The 23,635-nt window shown below is 39.8% G+C and overlaps 2 protein-coding genes across 2 annotated transcripts in view; both read right to left on the bottom strand.

Annotated features, from left to right (window-relative positions):
* Nucleotides 1-1,065: 1,065 nt before the first annotated feature.
* LOC128471808 (avidin-like) lies at nt 1,066-2,468 on the bottom strand. Its single transcript, XM_053453783.1, has 4 exons — nt 2,400-2,468; nt 1,867-2,083; nt 1,322-1,439; nt 1,066-1,169 (listed from the first exon to the last, which is right to left on the bottom strand). Exons 1-4 carry the CDS (start codon nt 2,466-2,468, stop codon nt 1,121-1,123), a joined length of 453 nt encoding a protein of 150 aa, XP_053309758.1. The 3' UTR covers nt 1,066-1,120.
* Nucleotides 2,469-6,959: 4,491 nt separating this feature from the next.
* LLGL2 (LLGL scribble cell polarity complex component 2) overlaps nt 6,960-23,635 on the bottom strand; it is a 28,133-nt gene continuing 11,457 nt past the window's right edge. The window contains exons 3-26 of the mRNA XM_053453501.1: nt 23,374-23,471; nt 22,555-22,636; nt 21,710-21,825; nt 20,903-21,061; nt 20,576-20,738; nt 20,347-20,479; nt 20,137-20,191; nt 18,838-18,992; nt 18,256-18,473; nt 17,081-17,148; nt 16,262-16,415; nt 15,956-16,060; nt 15,407-15,699; nt 14,959-15,100; nt 14,561-14,711; nt 13,799-13,915; nt 13,478-13,644; nt 13,133-13,397; nt 12,413-12,563; nt 12,291-12,322; nt 9,323-9,373; nt 8,423-8,465; nt 8,268-8,326; nt 6,960-7,439 (exon numbers count right to left, since the gene is read on the bottom strand). Of these exons, the coding sequence (XP_053309476.1) occupies nt 7,432-7,439; nt 8,268-8,326; nt 8,423-8,465; nt 9,323-9,373; nt 12,291-12,322; nt 12,413-12,563; nt 13,133-13,397; nt 13,478-13,644; nt 13,799-13,915; nt 14,561-14,711; nt 14,959-15,100; nt 15,407-15,699; nt 15,956-16,060; nt 16,262-16,415; nt 17,081-17,148; nt 18,256-18,473; nt 18,838-18,992; nt 20,137-20,191; nt 20,347-20,479; nt 20,576-20,738; nt 20,903-21,061; nt 21,710-21,825; nt 22,555-22,636; nt 23,374-23,471 (2,985 nt within the window). The 3' untranslated portion in view covers nt 6,960-7,431. The remainder of the gene's footprint in view (nt 7,440-8,267; nt 8,327-8,422; nt 8,466-9,322; nt 9,374-12,290; nt 12,323-12,412; nt 12,564-13,132; nt 13,398-13,477; nt 13,645-13,798; nt 13,916-14,560; nt 14,712-14,958; nt 15,101-15,406; nt 15,700-15,955; nt 16,061-16,261; nt 16,416-17,080; nt 17,149-18,255; nt 18,474-18,837; nt 18,993-20,136; nt 20,192-20,346; nt 20,480-20,575; nt 20,739-20,902; nt 21,062-21,709; nt 21,826-22,554; nt 22,637-23,373; nt 23,472-23,635) is intronic.

Genomic DNA, 23,635 nt, shown 5'->3' on the forward strand with positions numbered 1-23,635 from the left:
AACAGGTTAGATGTTACCCTAGCTAGCTGTAAGGGCCATGGCAGAAACCGGGTTCCCCAAAATCTTAGAGTCTCTCTGGGTTGCACTACCCAAGTTAGAGTGTTGCAGTACAATTTGAAATCACTGAAAAGGCCAAGAATATTCAGGGAAGCCAGTTCCACAATGGCCTTTTCAGTGATTTACAGAATTAAAAAAATTCTGTGCATCCACAAAAATAAGTATTGTGAAGAAAAACCCACCCATGCTGTGCATATACCTGCAGGTACCAGACCACCAGTGCTTGTAGAACCCACTTATTACACCCAGAACTCTAAGGCCAAAAGAGCTTTTCTTCTCTCACTTAATCGTAGTCAAAAATATTGATAACCCCCATTTTAAAAACATAACCGTAACGCAAGTAGTACACTCGACATTTTGTTGAATATTTGTGCCGATCGATTATATACACATCTATTTGAATCCATTATTTTTAATGGGAAGTGGTGTATACTGCCTATAGAGCAGTTCAAAACAAGATTCCATTGAAGGGAAGGCGAGCTGAAAAGATAATATATCTAAACAATGTAACAAGGGTTGCAAACGCCAGCTGTAAATAAATAATGGGCTTTTTGTCCTGTAAAACGACTGTAGGAACTCAAGTTTCAATACTAATTAACTGAGCCTGGAGTCAAACAGAGGACCTTGTACCACCTTACTAATTAGAAGCAGAAAGATGAAACAAATGTCATATTAAAAAAAGAATACTTTAGGGAGACACCTTGCCTAACCATTTTCCTTTTCTTGTGGTATTAGTTGGTCAACATCCAACCCAAACAAGTGAAACCATTTACCATCCACAAGGCATAGTCTGCCTTCTGTCTAATATGTATCAACACAAAAATAATGACCTGCCCTGGATGTCATTCATGATACAGTTAGACATGCTTACCTAGAGAATTGGAAAACCACTAGGCCACAGAGACTTCCATAGGTCTCATTAGGTATAAAAAGGGTGCACTACCTTCCAGAAATTGGCAATTAGACCTTTTAAAAGGAAATGGGGGGGGGTAACAAAAAAAAAAAAAAAAAACACACTATAAATACTACACAGGCCAAAAGTTTATTTATCATAGTCATCATCTCAGTCCGAGCTATGTGGTTTCTGGGGGTGAAATGTGTCTTCTCCAATCCTGCAAAGGGGAGGGAAAAACCAAAATGTACTATCACAGGGGCTAGAATACATATACAAATAGAAAGATTCATCAAGCCCTGTTAGAGGTAATGGGCAAAATAGACCACTACAAAACGTAGTTATTGATGCAAAGTACTTTGTGTTATTTACCTTGTTGCTTTCCAGTTTTTGTCTTCCGTGCCAACTTTTGACCTTAGGAGCCATGTTGTCTTTAGAATAGAATGGTGTAATCCCTGGAAACACTGGCCAGCCCAAGTACTTACTGAACCTGCAGGTATTGAAATGGAAACAGGGTACACATTACTTGGCAAAGCATTATGTCTTAATATTAATGACATGACTTTAGTCTATGCACAATAGGATTAAGGCATGTTGGGCCTATTTACAAAAGTGACAATTTCACAGCCTTAACTTCACTATGCATTACAAAGTGTTAGTCCCAAAGATCTTCTGCAGCAGGAAGAGCTTGAGCTACTGTATATAATGCAGTTAAATTAGGGAGATTGCCTCATTCATTGAACTATGCACTACACGGGGCTGGTATATTCCAACTTGTTGAAGAAACTTGACAGTATTGAAAACAGATGATGCCAACACTCCCTTTAGGGAGATCTAAAGAAGTAAACCCAACACAAACTAGCAGCACAATTATACTTGAAGTCTTTTTGCCAGCAATGTAAATCCTACCAACTCACCTCCACTCCAGCTCACAGACATTGCAAAAACTGGTTGCACACCTTCTCCAACAACGCCCACCACCTTCCCAATCATTTCTTCTCCTGCTGCTCCCAAAGAGGTCTCCACAGATGATTTAAAGGAACCACTCAACTTGGGACCCTCCACCGACAGGGTAAGAACCGATCCAAGAGTATTTACCCACACACCGGTCAAATTGCAATTCTCTTCATGCTGCTAAGAAACAGGACATGCTTATACATCAAAAAATAAATACATTTAAAATAAAATAAAAAAACACTGGACCTCATTTTTGGTATTGAAAACCCCCTCTTAGAAAGATTCCTTCCTCCATTAACATTCCAGCCTTGGTACACATATAGTAGCTAGCAACCAAGGGGGCTCACTGGAGAGCTGCCATTTGTTCCATACCATAAGCCTGTACTTTTTGCCCAACATTCATGACAGCACAAGTTAAATCATGTCCAGCGCCAAAGACATACATTATTGGGAAATTACTAAACCACAACAAATTATAAAACCTATTGCTTACCAGATCCTCACAAGATGCCACCATTGCAGCCAGCAAACACACCACAGCCTGGCCCACTAAACTAACCATATTGACCCACAAAACGTAGTAAACCAACAGCCCCAAGGTAAAACTTTAATAAAGGTACATTGTTAATTGATTGATTAAGACATACAGGGATCACCTGTGGTTGTTGAATCAACCAATTAAGGTATTGGATAGAAAAGCATGTATCTATGGTAACGACCTGTTCTTGGAATCAGTATGCTTATGCTTCCCTATTAGTTTATTCCTCTCGTTTAATTAAACCCAATCTGACATGTGTAGAAGGTCAAGATAAGGGCACGGCTTGTGAGGTCAAGCAATAATTGCAATTAGTTTTTCCCACCGTTGTTAACTGAATTTAGCTTTACTGTGGTAAAATAGCCATTTACTTACAACATATCTTCATTATTACATCGATTTCAAAGGAAAACAATACAAGCTAAGGTTTTGATAATTTAAGTGGACAGTTGTGTAGGTGGCAGTTTCTTTTTAATCTATCAAAAGTTTCATGATTTATTTGAGAGATATCAAATAAACTCCAGACTAGTACTCGGTGTAAGGGAACGCTCAGCATGCAGGCATGTCTCTTGGCTATTAATTAAGATTAATTTCCATAGAGTAAAGCCATTGCAATTCAGTCCTTAAATCAAGATACGAAGTTACAAAAGTAGCAAACAACACACGGTTAATTACATTTATTTCACAAGATTGTTTGTTTTGAATCCTTGAGTTGCAGGAACATTTGGAAAATGGTGTTATACTCATCCGCAACCAAATTCGTGTATGGCAGCCGTTGAATTGCATATAAACAGGATGCAGTTGCCACCCGGCACCCTGGCAAATTTCCAGTGGATCACTAGCTGACATTGCACCATACTCATCGAATCAAGTGGCAGATCAGGTGCTAGAATGTGCAGCCATCGGCTGGATATGCCCAGGAGTGTCTCTTGAACAGTGTGAATGGAGTAGATTAGCAGTAATTTACACTACAGAAAATGATTTTCTGGGAACTTTGCTGTGCCTATGATGTATCCCATATGTCATTGACAGTAAAAATGAATAGATGTATGACTCTCAGGGTCACCATCAGGGGTACAAACTTTATAGTTTGGTGGCCTTGTTCTAGAATGAGAGCTGTGAGGGGAGAAGGTCTCAGCCCTCCTGACTGGCTGAATTCCTCTTCATGCAGAGCTCAGTGTAAGCAGCAGCCAGCCCCACGTAAGAAATGCACTGTGTGTGTATGTAATGTCTGGTAATAAACAGCCTGCCTGTGCCATCTTTCCCACCAAAAATGATGAGTAGGAAAGAAAATCCTGGTGGTGTGGAGGGGGGCCAGACCATTTGTTCTGTAAGGGACCTCAACATTTCTGATGGCAGCCCTGCTGACTCTCTCCCTGCTTTGCTTGTGATGCCACATTAGCATGCCATTTTTGCATGCTAATTTGGAGACTTTGGAGATATCTCACTGATTAAAGTATGCATTATACAGAGCCAATCGAGCTGTTCCTGTAGAAGCTTATTGGGAATCTTGAAACACAGCTCTCCTGCAAGCCTTCTGCCATGATCTTCCAGTGCTCCATCATAGAAGCCCTAGTGGAAGAGTCGGGCAGAGGCGGAGGTTGTCTCCACACATAGCGCAAACATTCATCAGCTGCCAGAGGATCCCCTCAGACCGGTGAGCGTCTGCGTGATGCGTGCAGACAACCTCCGCTTCCTGCCCGGCACTTCCGCTGAGCTTTTACAATGGAGCACAAGATCTTCCGGTACTCAGTCCACCGCATCGCGCAGACGTCCATCGGCTGCCCCACTAGACACCAGGGAGTCTGAAGCACGGGGGGGGGTCAAGTCTCGGGATGCACTGGTAATTCTGAGGGGCAGAGCGGCATATAAGGGGGTATATGGCATATCTGGGGGGCAGATGTGCATTACTATGGGCAGATGTGCATAACGGGGGGGCAGGTTGACAAATAAAAGGAAATAAAAAACAAAAATGCATTTTTCTCCATCCGTTTTTATTAAATATGAAAAAATGGTTTACATTTGAATCAATGTTTACTAGTACAACTGTTTTCCTATAGTGTAGTCTTCAGGCTTTTTCCCCCCCTAAATTAATATTCAAATTGTGGTGGGTCGTCTTATAATCAGGGTCATCTTATAATCGCGCAAATACGGTAATATATCCCAAATGTGGATTACTTACCCCTTAGGATGAAACATACATGATTTGTTTTAGAAACCAACAGTGAATGTGAAAAGGTTACTTGAACAAAGACACCACCATGTAATGGTAAGAAAGGCTTGGCATCCCTGTAAATATAATCTTTATAGTAGCATCTTGCACTATAGGTGATTACATTTGACCATGATGCCTAGTTTGATTTGTATTTCATTTAATTTCATGTCATTATTACAGCACCGGACATAGCCTGATATTTGCCTATTGCCAACTGAAAGTAGAGTGTATGCAAAGAGGCATGTTTAAAGATGCTCCTTACCGACAGGATTTCAGTGTTTTCCCCCCAGTTAATTGCAGCAACATTACCTTTTAAGAGAAATAGAGACAGGTAAAGATGTTATGATGAGACCAAAAACGCTCTTATGGATGGTAAATAAGCATTAAGTACTGAAAAGCATCGAGCTATGATTTTCACCTAGGTCAAATGTGTGAAAGCCGTTCTGCAAATGTAAGAGTTGAAATATGTACGTTGTATAATTTTGTATTGTGTATAATTAAACAAGGTGCCAAGAAGCTGCTCCATTTTCAGTTACATGGAGACTCGAATCTTACATGTTATACCGTACTCTAGTTAAGAGATCCCTCAGTCGAGGGGACTACAGGGCTGAAGTCTACACAGATGCACCTATATTAAATATCATGGAAAGTCATCTATAAGTAGTCCTTTGCGAGCGTCCTCAAAAATATTCAGGGTGGAAGGTCTACTAAATTTTATGTTTGACACATTGGGTTCCTATAATAAAGTTCAAGCCCATAAAGATAGCCACATAAATACACCCAGCTGAATGACTCTTATGTATGAATATAGAATGTAAACACATCAACAGAGAATACTCAGGGATCCTTCGCAACGTAATAGTGTCGAATGCAACTAAATACAGTATTTACACTCTCCAGTGTATGTTAATGGCAGATCCAGATCACAGCAGATAGCTTCCTTGTTCATTTACCTGCGTCCTGACAGATGATACGGTACACAGATGTTAGAAAACATGTTTCACTTAAAACCGTTTGCCCTGAAGCAGAGAAGGTTAATGAGTAACAAGAGACAGTAATTAAAGGGTGCGGTGTCGTTACAAGTGGAGTGCAGTTAGGTCATTTGACATTGTTAAAGTTACCTTTGGACGCTGACACTCCTTATAGAGAGCTGTCGTGGATGTTTACTTTGAAGGTGCTGTTCTAAACTGTACTAAATACAACTCGATATTTAGATAAGTCTGTGTTAGCTTCATTAATGCCTGAGGAAGGGACCTAACAACTTGGTCTCGAAAGCTCGCAATCAAACTCTCAGTTAGCCAATAAATGGTATCATTTTAACTATACTTTTCTCCTAAATACAACTCCTAACTATTCTATTTATAAAATTGTTTGTATTCATTTTGATTTCACAGGGCCTGCCCAGAAAGAAAGAATTTCCCGCACTCAGATCGGAGAATGCTTGATTCTTATTAGAATTAATATTATTATATATTGGAGTTTTCCTTGGATCTCTACAATATTAATGTTTATTTGTATTATAGCCCAGTATGCTCTGCTTAACAAACAAACACAGAACCTTTTTGAGGCATCCATTTGATAGCACCACCTCTTTTTGCAGTGAATTCCACACCTTTTTTGTCCTTACTGTAAGGAACCCCTTTGTTGTGTATGAAATATTCACTTTCCATCTCAGAGGATGATCTCTATTGTTCTGTGTACATTTTTGTTAATTAGATTACTGAAAGCCCTTTATATTGACCCTGCACATATTCATACAATGTTGTAATATCTCCTCTAAGATGCCATTTTTCTAGTGTATGTGGACTTTTTTAGTCTCTTCATAACCAATATCTTCCAATCCCATGTGAAGCCCTCCTTTGCAGTTTTTCAAGTTCCATAATGTCCTTTTTCAGGAATGGTGCCCAGAACCGCACCACATATTCAAGCTAAGGCAAGATATCCCCCTCCCGTGAATCAATACCCTGTTTTATACATGCCAATATTGTATTGCCTTTGCAGCTGCTGCCTGGCATTGTGCACTGTCGTCTACAAATATTCCTAACTCCTCCTCCTGAGTAGTTTCTTTCCCCTAGGGAGTTACCATTTATTATATGTTTCATTTGTCACCCCCCCCCAATTCATATTGCCACGTGCCTGCCCACTCCCCCATTCTGTGTAAATCCTCCTACAGAGAAGCAACATCAAGCAGGGCAGAGCACTTCAGGATTTCAATCTTACTTCTGAGTGATCTGTAGTAGGTTGCAATTTCATTTTCATATTTTCCACATTGATTTCAGATGTAAGAAGGAGAAAGTACACAATGAGAAACAGATGTTTTTTTATTGGCCACAGATACCTCCAGAACAAAACTCGTTTCTTACAAAAATAGACTAAGGTAGCCCAAATATAGAATGGGTCCTGGGATCTGTCATGGTTGTGCATTCTGCCTCATACATCATATAAAACACTGATGCTAAAATACTCCAATAAAATGCAAAATATTTCAAATCTTTAAAAACCATAATTGACAATTAAGAACAAAAACCATGGTAATAAAACTTTCACTTTTCATTGGGGGTGCTGCGCACACAATCAGTAAGGCAATTAAGATTCATAACTTAAAACAATTTCCCACACAAACGGGTAAAGACTTGTGTGCAGCATGGGCATATTGCCCACTAAAAAAAGTCCAAGCTCCAGAAAAATGTATTGCATTGTGCTCGGCTCCAAATATTGTAGTGTAATGGCACTGAGCTTGGTTCCCAAGCTGTCGGAAGGACGCTGGCAGGCATTTCATTCAGCTTTAGAGTAGAAAGGAAAAAAAGTGTTAGATTTGCAAATAGTCCTCTACCAGACATGGTTAGACTGTACCACTTTTACAGATGTTTACACTGGGAGATATTATGGTCACTTCCAAGACCACATCGTCCAGGCATTGGCCATAATAACAAAACGTGTGTGTGTGGGGGGGGATAAATCACCAATGATTAGACACATGGGGTGTCAACTCAAGTTCAACTGGTGAAGCCTACACACCAATTTCATACTAGCCTTTGTACTGGAAGACAGTGCTCTGTCCAAGTGGCAGATAGGATATCCTAACTTACTAAAGGCTGTTATACAGCGGGTATTACTCTCAAGGGATCCATGTATAAAGTGGATATAGAGGCAAAAGGTGATAATTGTTGACCTTATTTGCATGCGCCTACCCAGAATCCCTTGTGGTTGTGGCAGCACCATGAGATTTCTGAGGGAAAAACAAGCTTTCTGGCTTGTCTGGCGTCGGTAGATGACTGTTTAATAATACTTCTACTTAACTTACTAATATATGTAAGCCTGTAGCTAGTGCACACTTGGTGGGTTGGTCAAGAGAAACACAATCCCCTCAAGAATTATTCTCAGAAGCTACAAAATGATATAATCACACACAATATCTATTAGAATAAGCCAATTCAGGCATACTCCAGCCATCTTTTACACTTTAAAGCATTGGACGGCCCACTGTCCCATTTAAATTACCGTTTGAACGTCTTGCAAATGAATGATTCTGCACAATCCCCCCCGTTTCCCTTAATAGGACATTACACTGACCTCTTAAGTTCCTAACTAATGGATATCGGTTTCCATACCTGCACCGTTACTGAGTCTTCCTACACTGATTTGTCTGGAATTTCTTTCATTGAAGCTTCTGTAAAACAAGAGGAGCATGCTGATAAAGTAATCTTTTACTAAGGCGCACATGATCCATAAACAGGTCTCAGTGCCAGATACATAGGAGACTTACATTCGTGATCCTTCTAGGGTGTTCTGGATCTCTTTCAGCATCTCTGAGAGAGGGAAGAAACAAGTTTAAAAAATTTGGAAGTGGCAGATTGGATTTTCCATCACAGACTGAACAACACAGCATGACTGAATAGCATCACGACAGTTATACATATAAACCTATTTTACTCCTGCAATGCCATTCAATAAAGAAAAATATCCAAAACATATCCAATTCTAGGACATAAAGGGGACGTAAAGAAGGAACACCTTATAAACAATATCTCAACATATGAAGGTATCAAGGTAGACGCACCACTATTAACGTCGCATTTCTCAGGACACCCAACGGAGAAATACATTGTACAAATTAGGTAGTGTGTCATGTCTGAAACCAAACGTGGCACTACTCATATACTATTATGTGAGATACCAAGATTTAAAATAAATTGTGTGACTATCTCACCCTGCTGACTCACTAAAGGTATTATAACATCTGTATACTATATTATGTTACATCAATAATCATCATCAGAAGCTCTTCTCATTCACAGACTGGCTGCTTCATGTAGAACTCGGTACTTTAATATGTATTCTTCAGGGGGTCACGAAGATTACCTGTCCCTTTAAAGTTCCTCATGATTTATAGATTTACTTTCTGCTTACAACAGATTGTAATGCTTGGAGTATCATCACAGGTTTCTGCTCTCTAAAGACTTAATAGCTCTTTCACTGGACAATTTAACCACGGTCATGATTTCTATACTATCACTTAAAAATGCTTTATGAAACAACGTATGGGTCTCCTTTGGCAACGATCACACTGCCTACTTTACGGAGAAATCAGTTTATTAATTTGCTCACAGTACCACATGCTATCGGACATGCTTAGATGTGTGAATAAAGAGACACAAATACTCACTTTCATCATTCAGCAATGCATGCTCCATTAGTGCTCCTCTGGTCCTTTGTGCTGAGAGAAATATAAAGTAACACACGGTCACTTGCTTGCAACAGTAACGTAGCAATGTGTCATAACTGCAAACTACAGAGTAAACTAAAGGTCTTAAGCATAATAGGACAGGATTACTTGGGAGTGATCTGAGAAGACTAGCAAAAGGGGCGCATAAAGAAAAATAAATGTATAGCTATATCAGCCTAGAAGACTAAATTACATACTATACAATCCTCTAAAAAACACCCTAAAATGATTATACAGGTTCCTTCACCTGGAAGGAAAAAAAACAAAAGAAGAAAATTGTGAACAGACTTGTTAACAGTGCACAATGCCAAGCAGCAGCTGCAAAGGCCAAAACAATATTGGCATGTATAAAACAGGGTATTGATTCATGGGAGGAGGATATCATCCAAAGCCTTTTTTTTTGGGGGGGGGGGGGTCCGGAAAAATGTAAACAAAATGGTGTGGAATATCTTCTTTTACAATGATACATTTCTTTTTGACATGGCATTCAAACATTAAGACCTTAATGAAAGATGCAATGTGTCCACATCCGCCTGGCACAAATAGTGCCAGTTAAGTTTCGCAATTGGTGCTAAGGTGCAAATCTGATTGGCCAATTTTGATCGCTCTCTCCGTCCAATTCATGGAGAAGGATTAGAGAGCTTTTGTTTTTTGCGTTGATGGGTTCTTCATTTATTTTGTTGCATTTGAGGGAAAGGGGGGGGGTTACCTGTTATATTGTATAGTTGAAATGTTCTTAACACATACAGACCTTGTTCCATTTGCAACAAAAAATAAAGTTTTTAAAAAGCAAATTTAGTTTATTATTTACTGAATAAGATGTACTTTTATTCCAGGCATGACACTTCTATATACACACTGCATTTCATGTTCCCAGTGTAACAATAACATTTTACATTTGGAAAGCTACTCCACTCCACATTTTTTTTTCCTCAATTTTTTTTTGATGGATTCAAAATTTCCGGACACTTTACATCTCTGATCTGGAATAAACTATTTAGGGTTTACATAGAACTACAGCTGTATTACTTAGAAAGGGTATTTTCAACCCCCTAATGGAGCGTAAGCTCAGATCAGCAATACCCTGTCCTTCTCTACCAGTTGGTTCACCTTATAGTCCATTTCATATAGTTAATTTTATACTCCACCCCTGAAAAAGAGCTTATATAAATAAAAATTTAGTAATCTTATATAAACAATATACCGGCTGAATACTTCACACAATGTAAGATCATATGTCCGGCTGCCAGTTGCAAATGAAATAACATTGCACATGTATTACACTTAAAGTCAGCTGGAAGGCGATTGTGAACATTACTACAGCTTGCTGTGATAGAATCAAGGAACAACAGTTGCATATCACAATATGCCAAGGTCCTCCTGCAAGCAATGACAAGCCCCCCAAAATGTATATTATCTGTGCATGTGTGAAGGTGTTTTTTTTTGTGTGTTTATAGAGCAAATCGATTGTTTTAGGCTCCAGAAAAAGCTAGTGCGCATGTATATGAAAAGAGGAGTGTAACTTAAATTTTTGGGTTAAAGGAAACCCTTTTTTAGGATCACAAAAAAACACAGGCCACCTCACACCTTTGTCTAGACTCAGGGGGTCTAAGCAAGGATTTTCCAAAACTTGTTAATGCATCTATGAGCCCTCTGAAGCTGGCACTACTTTATCTCCTGCAAATCACATTTGGTACTGATAAGGTGTTTTATCATACGATATGATGGTGCAACTTTCTGTTTAATGCAACAAAGGTCAGAAAGCAACTAGTAAGTACCGTATTTGCTAGATTATAAGACAAGGTTTTTTTCCCCAGAGCAAATGCTCTGAAAAATACCCCTCGTCTTATAATCAGACCTCAAATAGGTCTGACTATGAGACAACCAAGATCCAGATCCCCCGCAGCTGATCTGGATTCACATTCTCTATGTGAATCGCGTAGACAACTTACGCTGCAGCCGGAAGGAGGTGTGGTTAGCAGCGGGGGTTCTCTGCGTCCATTGCGCAGACCTTCCGACTGTCAGAGAGAATTCCCCGCACCGGTCTACATCTACACCGGTGTAGACATCTACACGCTGCCCCGGCTGCATGACAGGGGAGTCAGAAGCACCGGTAAGGTTGGAGGAGGGAGGGTTAAATGGGGGGGCATAAGGCATTTCTGGAGGCAGAGTGTTCTATGAAATGCCCTTTAACCCCCTTAATGCCACTCTGCCTCCCGAAATGCCTTTTTAACTCTCTATACGCCACTCTGCCTCCCGAAATGCCTTAAACCTCCCTATATGCCACTCTGCCCCATAATATGCCTTTTAACCCCCTTAATGCCAGAGTGACATATAGGGGTATAAGGCATTTCTGGAGGCAGAGTGGCACATAGGGGGTCAAAAGGCATATCATGGGGCACAGTGGCATGTAGGGGGTATAAGGCATTTCTGGGGCAGATGTGCATAACTGGGGGGGGGGCAGGTTGGAAAATAGAAGGAAATAAAACCAAAATATTTTTCTCAATCATAGCTTTTATAAAAAAAATAGTTTACATGAATTAACATTTACTGGTAAAACTTTTTTCCTATGGGGTCGTCTTATATTCAGGCTTTTTTCCTAAATTAATATTCAGATTTGGGGGTCGTCTTATAATCGAGCAAATACGGTAGCTCCCCAGATCTTACAACACCCATAATGCTCAGTATTGGCAGATATATGGTCCTATATCACGATAGCTCCTGGTTGGCTATTTCTTTAACTAGAAGTGAATATCTGACATGGCAGTGAATGAACAATATTCTCACTTTGTGACTTATTTCTCCAGGGTCACAGAAAAGTGAATACCTGGAAGTGAATACACAGCAGGAATATTATAATTACTGTAATATATATATAATGGTTTGGTTACACTTTTTTTTCCCTTACCCTCGGTGTCTTCATCATCCCAATTAGATTGTCTGTACAGAAAATAAAAACAGTAATGCATTTTAGGAATTGCAGTATGTTCTAAAGAGTCCCTTGCTTACACTCTAAGACTTTCTTCATACCTGGATCTTTCAAGATGACATTCATTACTACCTCGCGGGTGTTGACCACTGTGCAGATCCTGTGGTGGATCCACCCTACAACGAGGTGCAATCAGCCAACATGTTGACAGCGAGAAACGTTCCAGTTCAGAGGGAGAGATCAGATAAAATCCTAAAGAGTGGGCATAAAAAAAAAAAATACATGATTTATTAGGAATTCAAGATGTATACGGGCCTTCCTTAAGGAGACCCATGCTTGGAACACTAGTATCAGATGAAAAATGAGACTGGATTATTGTCAATAATCCAGCTGCACACTCATTAATGAAAGTCCATTGAAGAACAGACTTAATTACCACAAAGAATCAGCTCAGTGTATTCTTTAGGCAGGAAAAGCAACCGAGAATATCACCAGAATGGCACACTCTAGGTTTGCAGTGATAGAAGACCAAGTGCTTGCTTAACATCACTCTATATAGCACTGTATTTTTTTTGCATGGAACGTCCCCTTTAAAATGGCCAGCATATAAGGGTTTTTTTGTTGGCAGTAATCCAATAGTTTGATTGAATACAGTTTTAAAGCCTAGTCAATATTTTTTGCAAATTGTATTTAGAGATGCGAGGCAGAACATACCAGAGCACGTGGTCACACAGAGTAGGGTCATGAAAAGAGCATGTGGGGGGGGGGAACTGGTTGAATAGAGACTTAGCAGGTAGTGCTCACAAAACCTACACACTAACCTTGTCCTTGTTTTGTGAAGACACAGGATGCAATGCCACTCACATCCTCTTTGCGAATGCAGTCGTATCGGACCTGTGGCTTCAGATGGGGCAGAGATACCACCTGTATGTCACCAAGGTTTGTAAGCACAGTCAAGTGGTTCTCTGTGTGATCCTCTGCTCGAGAGCTACTAAAAGTGCATACTGCTGCTTTACGCACTCGACACCCTTCTGTAGCAGTCAATTTCAGCTTCAATTTGCTGCTTACTTTTGGCAGTGTGAAGATCTGTGGACATGATTAAACATGAGGCCCGCGTCTACCATCTCTCAATTTGATGAACTAGCTCACAAGGTCCTTTATCCTACCTTGAACTGTTCTTCAGACAAGACGAGCAGCTGGTGGCTGCCCTGCATATCTGGGCTCTTTGAGAGGTCATGAGCTGCTTCCAATGGCTCTGGAAGGGGAACACTGTGACCATCCAGAATAAGAATACCAACCACCGGTGCCCGATGCATAAGTTGGATCTCTTTGACTGAAAGCAAAATAATGTGAAAATTAAATAAAAATGGCTAGAGGGTCAGAATGTAATTGCACAGAAGAAACCATAGAATAAGAGAACAGAATATTCACCATGCGCACACACAACACAGGAAGTTTTATTATAAATTCAGTCAACATCACCTCACCTTGTGCTGCAGACACAACTTCCTCCATCCGACGTTCTGTAGGAGGCACCCGCAGAGAAAATGCGTACACCGTGCCACCATTTGTGCCTGCCCATAGAGAAGGACAGTGTCTGGAGCCTGACAAAAACACAACAGCAATAAATTAGTAGAAGAGTAAAGATTAAAGCTCAGATGTAATAACTCCCGCTATAGGAAGAACAGATACAAAGTACTGCGACACCGGACCATTACACCAAACAGGGACTTTTATGACAATGCAATCTACATACATAGACATTAATATGTAGTGTGCACCACACACACACACACACACATACACACACACCCCTTTACTATAACAGCTTCCACTAAATTTCGGAGGGTTTCTGTGGGAAAGTTGACTGTGGAATATCTAACAGGTATGACGTTTCACAAGTTGATTTATTGCAAACATTGCATCCTTTCACAGTACCATCCTTGAATTCACTGAGCTTTTTAGAACGACCCATTTCTTTCCCCACAAATGTTTGTAAATACCAACTGCATGGCTAAGTGCTGGATTTTATACACCTGTGATAACCGTCTGATTGAAACCCAAATTCAGTAATTAGGACGTGACCATATAGTGTATCTATCAGTGCACATGTAATATCGTTAGGGCATCGTTAGTTACTCATAATGTTCTACCTATGTAAAGTCATATAGCAATAAATAAGCAAAATGAGAAAACAGTTTTACAATGGGAAATAGGCATACTTTCAGTCCCAAGTCAATATAACTCACTGTCTCGCAGGAAGGTGTCTGCAAAGTACAGAGTGCGGACAAATCCAGTAAAGGAATCCTCTGCTGAGCGAGCCTCAATCCTTCTCTGCACAGGTGCCAATTCCATGTCCTGCAGGGCTTCCTGTTCAAAGCGGGCATTAGCCTCCTGCACCTGAGATAATCCAGGGACATTGGGGCATCAGTAACTAAAACCTCCGGTAGAAACAAGTTACAACACATGGAATAAAATTATGAAAGTTCCGAGATGAAAAACAATGCACCAAACCAGTAGACTGGAACTCTAAAATAATCTCATTTTATTAATGGTCGGCGACCAGTGGAAACCATTGAGTAAATGAGATCTTATGAGGAAGCCAAGCTGCAACAAAACACGAAGTGCCCAACTCAAACGTTCTCACTTTGCTGTCAGTTCCTGCTCTTCGTTTGTTAACCTGGCTTCTTCGGATGCGACGGAAGGACTGACGCAGAGATTTCTTTAGTGACTTTACTCGCGATAGGGGCCCCTCCAATGCCAGTTGATCACTCGCATGCAGCGTGCACCTGCAGAAAAAATTACAATGCAAGTTTTAATGAATGAGAAAGCAAAAAAGTGATTCAGAGGACTGCTGTAAAACGCCTTCCAGAATACCCAGAGGTGCCTAGTTTAAGTAGTGGATAATGCAGTCTATAGAAGCTCGACAAGAAGAAATTTAGTAAAAATGTAAAGAGGCGATTGTGCGTAGAAAACAATTGATGAAAATACACTTCAGATATTACTGTGATACTTGGGGCTTGCCATCTCCCATATATAATTTTAGGTCAATATATGGCTTGATACAAGATTGCTGTACTGAGGCAGGCACCTACTTGACCATCACTTGGCGTTTCTGCTGATAGTCGTAAAGGCCAAAGCCATGACTGGTGCCAAAAGCAAGCAGTCTCCACTCAGAGTGCAGCGCTAGCGACGTCACGACAGCAGGCGGCTGGCACTGCACCAAACAGAATGGCTGAAATCCCGGAGGAAAGCGGATGGAGTCCGTACGGGCACGTAGCTGCTCATGGCCTTTCCAACGATAACCTTCTTGCTCCTGTAAAAGATTCACTACGGTGTTCTCAACCACTTGCTCTGCAGCCTCATCGTTCAACTCTAGAACTAGAACCTGTAGTGGATGGAAAAGAACATAGAAAATATGCTACAAATACAGAGGGGGAAAAACAATTCATATAACCTTGAGGGCCTGTGCTAATGTGTCTTAGCCCTTTAAACTTTGGAATGAAGAGGTCCCAACCACTCGTGCTGAGGAGGTGTTTATTATCTAGATCATAACCCCCCCCACCCCACACACAGAAAACAAGCATTGCAGAGTTACAAACTGCTTGACTGGCAAAGAGGTGATCCCAATATATAATCCTCACCTGCCCAGCAGTCCCAGCAACAGACAGGTAGCCACTGTATTTACACAAGTAAAGTTTCTGCACTCCAAGCCGGGGGTCGTCACTGTATGGGTCAAACGAGCCAACCTTGACAAGCACGATAAGATTTGAGACTTTCAAACAATGCCACCAGATCAAAGGCATACAGAAGTAAAAGATACTAAAGAATATGGAGGTAGACTAAATAAACAAAAAAATAGATACTGCAGAGGAACATACAAAAGCATGGCACATATGTCATAAAACAAAACCTACTCGAAAGGACGATGGGAAAATAAAGTCACTTACTTTTCTAAGTGGGGGCCACTCTTCCTCTCCATGAGGGTTGAGGTTATCATTATGGTCAGAATCGGTTTGAAAGACCCCCACTGTGCTCATCTTATACATCAGCTGCAGACACACACCAGACGCATCCCAGAACCGCACAGTGCCGTCTTCATGCCTAATTAAGTCGTTGAACAATGAATGAAAAATAATGTAGCAGGAGTTATCCTATCCCACTTTGGAATTTGTTTTTGTAAACCAGCTACAGGATGATATTTAACACTGTCCCCTCCCCAACACACACACACACACACACACACACAATTTCTACTACATAAACCTTTCATCAAGTCCTTTTTACACACCCCATGCCATCATGGAGCCACTAGACCACAGCTAATCCACACCTCACACAAACCATTGTATAGATCGGATATGGGCACCAAATATTTTGCTTTCCTTTGCTGAAGACCTTTTACATACTTGCCTTACTTACTAACCAGACTTGACCTAATAAAATAAATCAATGCACCCATTACCACCCCATTAACGTGTACATGTATGCATACATCTCTTTGCATGACCATGAAAATAAAGTTTAGACTCTTTAATATACCGGTATAAACCTTTATGCAATACATCTATTTTCCTATCAAATGGTTTCATATACTCTTTAGATGCAAGCTATAGTAAGCAGGAAACCCCAACCGTACTAGAATGAGATTTTTAGTTTTATATTTACTTTACGAATGACTTGCTTGTGATCTTTTGTTTGCACTTGCCCCTCGATAACTTTGTATAACTGATGCACTTTACAATTGAAACAATAATTGCGTTACTAACCCTGTAAGAAGCAGGTCTCTCTGTGGTGGAGGTGGCGCCAATATTACACCGCCATCAACCGGCCATGGCTGTATTGATAGAATAAAGAATTAAGAGATAAGGCATCAAACAATTAAAAACACATGCTTATAGCTAGAATCCAACAGAAGACTAGCCAGTGTTTCAAATTTAACCCATAAAATATAAAAAGGTCAACTAGAAATTAAAGGACTTTAAGTGTCCTCTACAAGCACCCTCATGATCTCAGACTAGAACATTTGCATGTACAGTTCACCATTTCTCACCCTTTTCATGGGAATTTCTTATATCAAGAAAGTCACCCATAGATTTGCAATTTTCTGCAAGTTGCATATTTGGAAAGAAAGCGAGCAGAAAGTATTTAAAGGGGTAACAGAGAAAAAAACAAGTAAAGCAATTGACTCAATGTCAGGTGCCTGTCAACCGCAAAGATTGCATGGAGCATTACGGGGAAATTCAGATCAATGTTTGTTAGAAATCAAGGGCATTTACATAGTAGTTCATATGACTAATTGAATCATGATTGATTCGTCATTATATAGTGATCAAGAGACAGGGATTTTTTTTGTCTACCTCTACTGCCCCCCTCAGTTGAGGTAGACATACAAATTTCATGTAGTTAGCAAATAGCAAAATCTTGAGTTATTCCTACTTAAAATGAAAAACAAAATAAAAAAAACAAAAACATTTCCATCAAGCAAATAGTTAATGTTATTTATATTAGTTACTCAAGATCCCGTTCAATTGCATTGTCATATACAGCCATTACTCTCACACCTTCTATTTGAAACACAGACAACTGATTTAGCAGCCCAGTCTGTTTGTTACGGTAATATGACGGAGAGCAGTTACAGTCTTTCAGCCAATTTCAACTAAACATCGGTCTACGCTAGGGTCGCCTGGATCCAGAAAGTAGTATCGGATCTAACATTAAGCCTGATGGTTTGATTTAGGCGCTCCTATTGGAACATGAACAACATACATATACACACACAAACACATACATACATATACATATTATTATTATTACACACACACACACACACACACCAAGCCATACTATAAAAACTATACTTTAATAAAACATGCTACACTTTTGTAAAAAATTACAGTGAAAAAACAGCCACATGAAGTCTCAACTTCAGCTTAACCCTTACCATGCCGGAATAGTGGGTGTTCTGCTTCCTGCCAGCGCTGATAATCCTCTCCCACAGCTTCAGGGGGATAGAAGATATGTGATAGGAGCAGGTGATGGCTGAGCAATGAAGTGACACAAGGTATGGACACTGGATTACTGGCCAACCAGGAGTCTGCAGGTCAATTGCCACCAGTTCTTCTTCTGCCAACACCAGCAAAGCCCGTGGTTCATCATATTCTGTAGGGAACAGTACAGGAGTTATGCTATTGAACAGGAATTCCCCCAATCATAACAAAAAAGTTATATTAACATTCAAACAAGGACTGGATGAATTATATCTTTAGGAGATTGCACAAATCACACCTATGTACACAGATTAGACATCAGCAGTCATTTCTACTGAATACTTGCTTAAGTTAGTAGCCACGAGGTCCCCTTAAATTGAAAATAGATTCCCCTTAAATTGAAATAGATTCCTATATATGTGGCCCATATCTTGTATGGTTCATGTGCACATTCCCACAACCCGCTAATTGGAGAGTCCATGGCCAGGAATTAACATATGCTCTTTGTATTACCCATGTGCCAGAAGTATGCCAACCTGCTGATGGATCAGGGTTTCCAATCACAATATGGTCAATGATCCGCGAGGTGAAATCAAATGCGGTCTGTTGGTTACCATGGACGACAGATATACTGTGCCGATCCCCGTAACTAGCCATGGGCATTCCACCTTGGAACACAATATATGGTGACCTGTAGGGGATCAAATACATCATACATGGTGGGAAGGCTGAAGTTTTACATGTGTAATAACCTTGACAGATTATCCCTCAGATCCACTTTTAAAAAGGACAGTTCATTAATGCAAGCAGACGCTAAACAATATTATACAATGGGGGGGGTCATACTGGGTATGTTGTACAGAATTAAGCAAACTGCAATCTGACACCATATCACTTTACATCTAGATGAGACTAGGTTTAGACCGCGCAAGACTGAACTTATTCAAAAACCTTAACCAATAGCTCTAACTACTTTCAGTGGTTCACAGTGAGGAAGACAACCAAAACCACCAGCATTGAAAAGCAAGTTATTGAAATCAACATAAGATTAAAAACCCTCCATTAAGAAAACAGTGATCAAACTGCCCAACGTTCTGCCTCACGCTAACCACTATCTCTTAAGGATTATCACATCTACTCCACGCAAAATGAGAAAAACATGCAAGTTTAAAGACAATATACCGTAAGGTGCTGTTCACTGGACCCAAAATACTGAAGTGGCAGAGCAATTAAGTACACAATGCCCAGATATTAAGTGCATGGGTCCGAGTGGGAGTCAAGTCTTGACCTACCAAAGTATTTTCAGAAGAAAACCTTTAAATTGTGAAATACTCTTGTTCAAATCAAATCCAGTTTAAATCTATGATAAAAGTACAGCTTGTGCACGTCTATGGATACATAATGTCATATTCACCTCACGACGAGTACCTCTGTACCTACCCATATGGCTGACACACACATTACCATCTCACCTCCTCTTTGTGGACCTCTACTTGATACCATGTCATTCTCCTCAAATGATGAGGACTACTCATGCTTTTCGTTCTTTTTGCTACATATCCTCAACTTATACACATTCTTACTTATATTTATTATACGACATTCCTATTGTGTTGGCTCTGTACCCTTTCACATGTACTGTGTGAATATGTTTGTCATTTGAAATTTACCATGGATCTGACACTGCATTTTATTTCATTTATTTTTTATGACCCCCCCTTCTTTCTTTCTGTATCCTTATCGTGACGAACCAAAGAAAACATAAAAAAGAAAAAAACTTTAAATAAAAAGAAGTTTGAAAAAAAAAAAAAAGTACAGCTTGTGAGCTCACTCACCCTCTGCGTGTCATATGCCAGCCTATTTTACAAATTGCTTTGCAGCGAAAGGGACCTGGAAAAAAAAAATTATATATATATATATATATATACACACACACACATATATGTATACATATATACACACACACACACACACACACATTAAAATAAAAATACAACTTATCCCCCACCCCCCCATCTTGAATAACAGTTTTCCACTTTACTCACCATACGGCACCTTGTTCTCAATGGGCGATTCCTGTATCCTCTCACCAGATTCTGTCCACTGCCTGTATCCTCCGTCATTGTGACAGCTGATTATGTGTTTTCCATCACGGCACCAGAAAACATTCTCCAGTTGCTAAAAAAAATTTTTTTTAATGGAGTAATTTGGCAATAGCCAACATTCAGTGCTGTATAGAATAATTGGTTAAGGACAGAGATCTTCGGCAGTTACCTGTGTGCCTAAGAAGTGTCGTACAGCACGTCCCATTCTCGTATCCCACACCATCATTAGGCCACGGCTGTAACCAATCAGGAGTTGGTCTTGGTTCTTGGGGTTTTCTTGCAAGGCCTCAACCGATTCAAACGGTCGTCTGTTGGTGTATTCATCCGGAAGACTGCATGGAAGAACATTTGGTAATAAAACAGTTCGGCTTCAGGCACACACATTAAAGTTGAGAAGGAAAAAAGGGAAACAAAAAAAAAAAAAAAAAAAATGGGATTGCTAAACACCACAAGAGAAGACAATGTTGCATTTCAGGGAAGTGCTCATTCTTCTTACCTCTGGAGGGCTGCCTCATGCCCGATAGTTTTCTCTTCCAGAACCTGCAGGGATGGTAACGCCAACGTGAACACCGTACCCCCCTCTGTGCCCAGGAACAAGCTCTCCCCCGAAGAATGTGCTAGGAGCACTTTGATTTGCGTCACACTGGGTGGTGCGCTGTAGGTGCAGAAGATAAGTGTAAGATTCATTTTTCCGACTCAAACTTTTCAAAAGGTTGACAAAGACTTAAATTCACTGCACAACACGGGGATAAAATGAGAAGAAGGATTTCAAAAGTGAAGGAAAGAGGGGCAACCATGAGCAGACAATGTGTGAAAGAGGCCAGACAGATGTGTGTAAGAGGACTACAACATAGGCAGGAGATAGTTACAGTAAGGCGGGGAAAGAAGAAGGGTGTATAAAACTGCCAACGTTCCTGACATTTTAACACAAAGCATAAATGACCATTTTACGGTTCCTAGTTTAGTAAGCAAGCCGTTACACATAAAAAAAAAACCAAAAATCCAAAACAAAAACTGCTACATTTTTTGTAATAAACAATGACTCATTTTATGATGGGCATACCGGTTCTGCCCCCCCCCCTTTAATAAAAAGTGGACATTTACCAACAGTAAAACATTTAACAGACCGTTGGTAGTTTACGTTTCCACACACACTGATGCTAGAGTGCAATACAAGTATAGAATGTATACAAGGTTTGAAATTAAACAATTTTACTGCACAGCAATTGACCAATTCTTTGTTAATCAATAGCATCGTGGAATCTATACTTGTATATTTCAGTAGGTTGCTTCATCTACACACCCTGGAGGACCACGCAGGGTGAATTTTTTCTCTTCCTGCAGTTCCGACAGCCCGTCCTGGTGTTTCAGTGACCACAGATGAAGACTGTTATCATCTAGAAGAGTCACCAGCTGGCACTAAAATATATTTTAAAAAAAAAAACATTAATATGTCAGTATAGAAATCAATTAGTCACTAATTTAATGCCGAAATAAAAAGCAATCTTATTATTTTATAAGCCAAGAGAATTTATCGAATGATGTACGTGATAAGTATGTTTGCAATACAATTTCCAAAAGAAAGGAGGATCATACTGTTAAATTGAAGACCAAACAGTTGTTCATTCTAAATCACTGTGCCATCATTTCAATTTTAACCCCCTCATGAACAAGTATTTTTGGCAAGCGCAAACCACAGCGTATAAACGGTTTTCAAAGTTCAGACGGGGCTTTTGGGGCACTATTTATACATATCTAATCTAACATTTCATCCAAGACCTAACCCAAACCTCGTACAAATGGTAACGAGGCAGTCCTCTATATCTTAAACAAGTGCTGACATTTGATATAATGGTCTTCATGCACGTAACTGCCATTCTTTGTAAGCCAATTACTTGTAAGACTTTATTATACTCGTTAGAATCGCTCTGGATGTGGACAATAATCATTAATGATCACATATTCATGTACCGTGCAAAGAATACTCAGCCAGTCTTACTGGAGATCACGAGAGCTTATGAATACTAGATTTTTCTGTAAACATTAGCCCACTGAAAAGGTAACAAACATCTTTGAGCTCCTTTTTCATGGACCAGTTGGCGCTATAAATTCACATTTGTAATTAGCTTTCAACTTTGAGTCTCTTACCTGGTTAGGAATGAAGCTTATCTTAATAACTGCATTATTCTCATCATGGAGACCCATGAATTCAACTCCTGGTCTGCCGTATCTTAGCGTGATGGGTTAAAGAATAAAAGGTTTGACACAACATAACAGGACTAGCATTTTATACTGAATGCCGAACATGCACTTTTTTCCATCCAAAGTCACAAAATGTTATTCTGCGTTTTGAAATATATATAACACACACACACACACACACGTTTGGAGTCACTTAGAAATGTCTTTGTTTTTGAAAGAAAAGCTAATTTTGTCAATTACAATAACATGAAATGGATCAGAAATATAGTTAATATTGTAGCTGAAAACAATGGAATATCTTCATAGATGTACAGAGGGCTTTTATCAGCAACCATCACTCCTGTGCTCCAACGGCACGTTGTGTTCACTATTCCAAGCTTACATTTAAAAGGCTAATTGATCGTTAGAAAACAATTTTGCAAATTATGTTGGCACAGCATTTCCAACATTTTCTTGTTTTCATAAAAACAGCTAAGTGACGTTTGAACAGTAGTCTATGTTAACTGTGTAATAAAAATATTCATGCATATATGGTAGTACAACGTTACCAGTTGTAGGTTTATAATATGTTTTACGAGAAATCTATAGAATGGAGCTTTGGGATTACGATCTATGGACCCGTTTATTAAAAAGGGGAAAAAAAAAGGAAAAAAAAAAAAATAATTGTAGTAAATGGAGAACATAACTCAGAAGTGCCTACTCCCAAGGTAGATGAAGCTTGATAAGGTTTAATGTAATTGGCTGGCAGCAGGAAAACAAGGATACATCTTAATTGCTCCAGAGCGTGTACCAATCGCCATGAGATGGAGAGAACTGCTGAATCCAAGGGCGCTGGGCTGGTGTGGAAAGCCATGTTCTACTGTCTGCAGAGACAATGAGTGATTATATATATATACACACACACACACACACACACACACACACACGAGAACAGGCAACAAATATAGCAAGTCTTATACTGAAGCTGTTCTTCACATCATGGCTCCCTAAATGCCCATGGGAAGCCATTCCGTAGTTAATAGATCAA

The sequence above is a fragment of the Spea bombifrons genome, chromosome 13, assembly GCF_027358695.1.
Source record: "Spea bombifrons isolate aSpeBom1 chromosome 13, aSpeBom1.2.pri, whole genome shotgun sequence".
NCBI lineage: Eukaryota > Metazoa > Chordata > Amphibia > Anura > Pelobatidae > Spea > Spea bombifrons.

Excerpts from the sequence above, each read along its gene's own strand:
- LOC128471808 (XM_053453783.1), bottom strand. The coding sequence starts at position 2,468 with ATGGTTAGTTTAGTGGGCCAGGCTGTGGTGTGTTTGCTGGCTGCAATG. Across the intron at positions 1,440-1,866 it reads GTCTGTGAGCTGGAGTGGAG|GTTCAGTAAGTACTTGGGCT; the intron begins GTGAGTTGGTAG and ends CAATACCTGCAG. Across the intron at positions 1,170-1,321 it reads AAAAACTGGAAAGCAACAAG|GATTGGAGAAGACACATTTC; the intron begins GTAAATAACACA and ends TCCCCTTTGCAG.